Below are 5938 nucleotides of genomic sequence, written 5' to 3' on the forward strand. Positions count from 1 at the left end.
ATGGTAGTCCGGCGACAGCCATGCACGAGGAGGATCTCGAGCATGTGCGACCCTTGGCGCTGCAATGCGAGAGCAATCGGCGACGTGCCGCATCTACACGCATCGATCAGATCCCATTGACGGTATGATACAAGCGTACATGGTGAGCGCGTTCACATCGACGCGTGGGCTCGCGACGAGGAGACGGACGACGGCCATGTTGCCGTGGTAGACGGCAAAATGCAGCGCTGTCCAGCCGGTGCCCACGCGCGCGTTGGGGTTGCAAGCCGCATTGGCCAAGCAAGCCACAGTGGTGCCAACGTCGCCGGTCTTGGCGGCGGCCAAGAGCGCGCGCCGGTCGTCGCAGGCGGGCATGGACACGTGGCTCGTTGTCCTTTCTTCTGTGCCAAGTGGTCGCGATACGCCAAGTTCACAACCGCCGTCGTGCCGCAGCTGCAAATCTCGTTACAGGACGTTTGGCATCCTTCCAGTGGAGGAAGACGCGCTGCGCAAACGTACTTCTGGGCACAAGCGGGCGTGCCAGGAAGCCGCGCTGGCACCATGCCCGCACACCATTACAATGTCGTACAGTATTCATGGAGAAACAGAAACACTATTTGGCAGTTGCGATCTTGCGCGATGTTGGCCGCGGTGCAGACGAAGCGGTTCAAGTCGCTCGCGGGGACGCAGACCGTGGACCTCAGCGCGCTCGGAGGTACCAGCATCGTCTGCGTCTTTGGCCGCAACGGCTGCGGGAAGAGCTGCCTCGTGGACGCCATCGCCTTCGCCTTGGGCGCGCCGGCCAAGCAGCTCCGGGTCATGCGTCTCGACGAGCTCATCACGCACGGTGCGACCAAGCGCAGCACGTCTGTGGCGGCGACGCTCCATGATGGACTCTCGATTCGGCGCAAAGTCGTCGAGGGCGCGGGCCAGTCGACGTACGCCATGCGAACTGGCGACAGTGCAGTGTACGTCGCGTGCTCGGCCGACGCGGTCCGCAGCGCCTTGCAGATGCGAGGAATCAACATGGCGGTTCAAGACCGATTCATCATCCGACAGGCGTATGTGCTGGCGCTGAGATACGTGCGCTGACCCCGCGTAGCAACACGATCGCGGTCGCGCAGTACACGCCGCTGGAGCTCCTTGCCTTTTGTACGTGGGCGCAATACCATGGTAGGCTCATGGAGCTGTACAGGCGAGCACATCATGTACGCGTCAACATACATGTGGCAGCTAACGTGGGTTGCTTGCGGTCCAGTGGCACGACCAGCTATCGCCAGGAGGTGCCACTGCACATCCCCACATCTCTTGACGCGCGATCGACGACTAGATTGAGGCTCTGCAAGGCAAGATCGATGGAGACACGGATGCGCTCGCTGCGCTGGAGGCCGCGACGGTCGACTTGCAGACGCGCCAGGACCGGTTGCAGCCCTTGGTGCGGATCGCAAATCTCTTGCAGCCGTGCGATGTCGTACAACGTAGGTCGATCAGTTTCTCGAATGGACGCACGCTTGGGGACATCTCGAGGACCGCCAAATGGCGCTCGCAGCACAGGAGCAAGACGTGCTGCACACCCTTGTGACGCATCTGGAGACCCACGAGAGTGACGCGCTCAAGCGACGCGCCGAGTTGACAGCGTCGGATGCGAGCGACGCTGTTTCAGAAGGCGAGCTCCAAGGCATGCTCGCGCAGCACGAGCGCGCGCTCGGGGACGCCAACGACCGCCGGCGTGTCTTGGCGCGAAAAAGAACGCAAGCCGCCTCTAAGCTCGCGCAGGTCCGCGCAGATCTTGTCGTGCTCGCACGTGACGCAGACGCTGCGTCCACGGCGAGCGACCGAGTCGCCAAGAAGCTCCAAAGAGCCACCGCGTCCAAAGCTAAGGTGTGGATCCCATGGGTTCGGTATCCATATGTAGCGGAGTACATGGTAGTGCTTGCGAGACGTGGACGATGCGGAGGCGGTGGTCAGCACACTGCGCGCCGAGCAGGCAGAGCTTCCCGAGGCAGCCGACACAACGAGCAGTGCTGCTGTAGTCGAGTGGGTTGAACGCAAAGCCGAGTGCCGCGCAGCACTCGACCGATCGGTGGCGACGCTGGTTTGTTGGAGATTGTTGTATTTTGTTGTAATAACAGCCTCGGTGTAGGCGCGTCTTGAGGCGGAGAAGGCAGCCCTCACGGAAGCGCAGGATCTGTCGCAGCGTGCAGTCGCCTCCACGATCAAGGCGCTCCACGAAGCGGCCCTGCACCAGACATACGTGGCCAAGAACCTGGCGGCTGCGCAAGAACGTCTGAGCCTCGCTCAAAACGAATTGATTAACAGCGACACTACACTGCGCACCCTCGAGCATGAGCGGTGGCAGGTCCAAGAAGCCGCGCACGAAGCGTCAAGTGATGGGTTTCGCCGCGCTGTCGCAGTGCTGCAGCGGCAACTCGGTGGCGATGCTGTCTACGGTGTTCTCTGCGACCTCGCAACAGTTGATCCGTGTCACGCGGCTGCCGTCAACAGCGTCCTCCAGCGGCACTTGAAGGTCGTTGTCGTGCGCTCGCGTGACGTTGGGCTTGCGATCGTTGCGCACTTTCGCACAAACCGTCTCGGTCGGGTGACGTGCGCGATCGTCGACGAGGTTGCTGGGTCGTGCGCGGACGACGCACCAGACGCTGTCTGCCGTCTCGTCGCTTGTGACGACGCCGTCCGACCCATTTTTCACAAGTACTGTCAGTCGTGGAGCGTCGTGGCGACGTCGGAAGAGGCGCTGGCGCACCCGCGGACGAAGAATGCCAACTACGTGACGCGGGATGGCAATTTGTTTCGAAGCGACGGCGAGATCCGAGTGACGGCGCGCAACGGCGCATCGGCATGGCGCATCCAGTCGAGTGCCGAGCGCGCGCCCGTCGCTTCCGACCCGCCGCTGCAGAAAGAACTTTGTCGGCTTGCTGGCCTCGTCAATGCAGCACGCAAGACACGATCGGTCCTCGAAGCCTCCCAAATCTCGGTGCGCAATCAGAACCTGCAATATACGCTGCTAATTTCGTGTCTAGATGCTCGCGGACGTGCAGCAATTGGACTCGGCGTTGACAACAGCCAAGGTGGCACACTCTCTGCGTTTCGTGGGTTGATTTTGTGTTAGACGTCCGTGACGACACTCGAGCGCACGTTAGAAGGGCGACGCGCCGACGTTCTTCGCCACGAGATGCAGCTGACGCGTCTCGGGCAATTACTGAACGTTGCGCTCGTCGATCGAGACCGCTGGACGCAAGCGTTGCGCCAACTCGACGCGAAGATTTGCATGGCAGCGCCCGACCACGCACTGATTGAGCGCCGCCACGCCTGCGCCACGCGGCTTTTGCAGGCCGAGCGCCATCAAGAGCACGTGGTCAGCGAGCTCGAGGCGCTGCCGCGATGCATTGCGGCCTTGGAAGCACAGCAGGTGACGCCGCGATATGCGACTCCACGATCTCATAGCCATGTAGGTGCTTTGGAGCGACAAATCGAGTGCGATAGCGAGTCGAAAGGCGACGCTTCTCGATCGGCTCGAGGCGTTGACGGTAGCCATGGACGAGGCCGAAGCCTGTTGCGCTGCGCAGCGCACCGCCGCCGAAGCATCCCGGAGCGCTCTCGCTGCGACGCGCGCTGAGATGGACTGTCTGGCGCAGCGTCGAAAGACTTTGAACCAAGAACTTTCTCGTGTGCGTGCGAGCGTGGCGCAGATTCGCGTTGACATGGACACCTATCGCCATCGTCTCGGTCCGTGCGCAGATCGCGAGGCGAGCATGACGTTTCTGGAAGCAAAAGAGTCGTGGGCCGACGTCGTGGCGACGCGTACCCGTCTTTATGAAACACGCCGGTCGGTTCGTGACTGTTGACTTGCGTGTCGTCATCGAAGACGTAGGCTGCTCGAGCAGGAAAAGGCCACCATGTCCAAGGAGGTCCTCATTGAAGCAGCAGCCGTGCGTCACGAGCTGATGGACACCGAGGAACGCGCCAAGAATCTCGCCCAAGCGATTGCGACGACGCTGAAAGCCCGCAACCACCTCATGCACCAGCGGTGCGCTGATTGTGTGCTGTTGACGCGTGCTGATACATCATTCGAATTAGCTACGTGACGCTTACGGATGCACTCGCAACGCTCAACGTGCATTTGCCTGAGATGTATCGGTCCCTTTGCGAGGTAGACAGGTCCTTGTAAGCGGCGTTAGGTGCTAAACACGGGTAGGATGGCGACTGCTACCTCGGCTTCTCGCTCGACACGACCACGCTCTTTGGCGAAGGCATTACGTTCCATTGCAAACCCGACGAGCAGCAATGGCGTCCGGTGCGATTGTTTCTATTGCGTCGCGTTTCCGAAATGCGCTTGTAGTTTGGTAGCCTCTCGGGCGGCCAACAAGTGCTCTGCGCACTCTCGGTATTTGAACACGAGCGCGCATGCACTCATATCTCGGGTAGCTGCTGCTGTCGTTCCAGGCAAGTTTTGTGTGCCCCGTCTTCATCTGCGATGGTACGATTGCCATCGCGAATACTTGTGTTTCACTTTCATTTCAAAGAAATCGACGCGGCGCTGGATACGTACAACGTCGAGCGGCTCGGGAAGCTTCTGGTTGCGGCGGCGGCCAAGACGCAGTTTATCGTTGTGTCGCACCGCGCCGAAATGTGGAACCAGGCGCATGCGTTGGTCGGCGTCTACAGCGTTGGTCGCGAGGGCAGCGCGATCCTCCCATGTCGCTTTCCTGCGCCGTAGTGTCGACGTCTTTATGCTCAATTAAGACTCATTGATGGGCCTCGGAAGAATCAAAGGCGAGGGAGTGATGTTGGTTGTGGAGTCTTGTTTGCAATAGAACAAGTATTGTTCGGGAGCAAAACGTCATTGTCAGCTGCTGCTGTGTGTTGAGCAGACGCTGTCTAACCTATACATATATTCCAACACCACCATCAGCGCCCAACATCCGACCACGAAAGTTTGATGGATAAATCCGGCATCTAAACAGAGCATATATATGGCTTGTTCTCACCTGGGGATTGGTGTGGTGACTCAAGCTTGGCGAATTCAAGAGTGGTGTATTGGTAGCGTAGAATGCACCTTAGACATCGATAGAACACTAGTTTTGTAGAAGGATCGCGCGAAGAGGTGCGTCGAAGGGTCGTGGGTTGCCCAATGCAGGTCGAAGGGTCGAAAACCCAGAACATGGCTCTGTATGCCACCAATACAATTTGATAGGCCATAAATCTCGTTGTGCACCTCAAACGCCGACACGACGAAGCTGTCCATGCTCACCGAGTGCTATTCTATCGCTGTGCCAAGCACGAGCGATTTCGTTTCCGAAAGTGATTTTGACGACACGCGCCCGCACAAGCAGCGGGGCCAATTTAAAACTTCGTTCAAACTTCGCCTCAACTTCGAGACAGCAATTCCAATTGGTCAGAGATCTGCAAAGTCGTCCAGTCCGTACGTCTGAAGCTGTACGTCCGTGTCCGTCCGTTTTATTTACGCACACGGACGGACATGGCGAGGCTCCTCTGGAAACCGGACGGACATGGACGTACAAAAAAAGCTGGGATAAATATCGGACTGGACACGGACGTACACAGCAAATCAAGTGGACAGGAACTTTTGTCCGTACGTTTCGTCCGCAAATGTCCGAAGCAATTTCAGCGTCGAGGAGGACCAGGAGGAGAATGGGAGAGGACTGTGCGAGATTCCAACGACTGTGGAAGGGCTCCAATGACTATCGAATGCCTCTCCAGTCATGACGTTGAAGACGAGACAGGTCTAAGTATAATACTCTTCAATGAGCTCATTTTTCAATTCGACTGCGACCAACGACCATGATCCCGGGAGCCCGCCAAAGCACGATCCGCGACTTCGCGCCTCGAGTCGACCAGCTGGACGTCACGGACAACTGCGGACAGAACGGACCGTTCTGGACTGGACAAAATTCGGACGTACACGGACGGACAAAAAAAA

At 58.7% G+C, this 5938-nt stretch overlaps 2 protein-coding genes across 2 annotated transcripts; one reads left to right on the top strand and one right to left on the bottom strand.

The window, feature by feature from the left end:
- Positions 1-26: 26 nt before the first annotated feature.
- On the bottom strand, positions 27-354 carry SDRG_08809 (hypothetical protein; the record flags this gene model as incomplete). Its single annotated transcript, XM_008614706.1, has 2 exons — positions 27-93; positions 140-354. Coding segments are annotated over 2 exons (282 nt in total), but the record flags the coding sequence as incomplete, so codon positions are not given.
- A 264-nt stretch (positions 355-618) lies between these two features.
- On the top strand, positions 619-4789 carry SDRG_08810 (hypothetical protein; the record flags this gene model as incomplete). Its single annotated transcript, XM_008614707.1, has 17 exons — positions 619-1040; positions 1082-1131; positions 1175-1187; positions 1238-1262; positions 1310-1414; positions 1462-1860; positions 1910-2074; positions 2123-2971; positions 3018-3065; positions 3107-3406; positions 3450-3823; positions 3869-4024; positions 4075-4147; positions 4193-4291; positions 4337-4381; positions 4423-4474; positions 4521-4789. The coding sequence occupies 17 exons, from the start codon at positions 619-621 to the stop codon at positions 4712-4714; spliced, it is 3369 nt and encodes a 1122-aa protein (XP_008612929.1). The 3' UTR covers positions 4715-4789.
- Positions 4790-5938: the final 1149 nt, after the last annotated feature.

Source organism: Saprolegnia diclina (assembly GCF_000281045.1).
Source record: "Saprolegnia diclina VS20 unplaced genomic scaffold supercont1.27, whole genome shotgun sequence".
NCBI lineage: Eukaryota > Oomycota > Saprolegniomycetes > Saprolegniales > Saprolegniaceae > Saprolegnia > Saprolegnia diclina.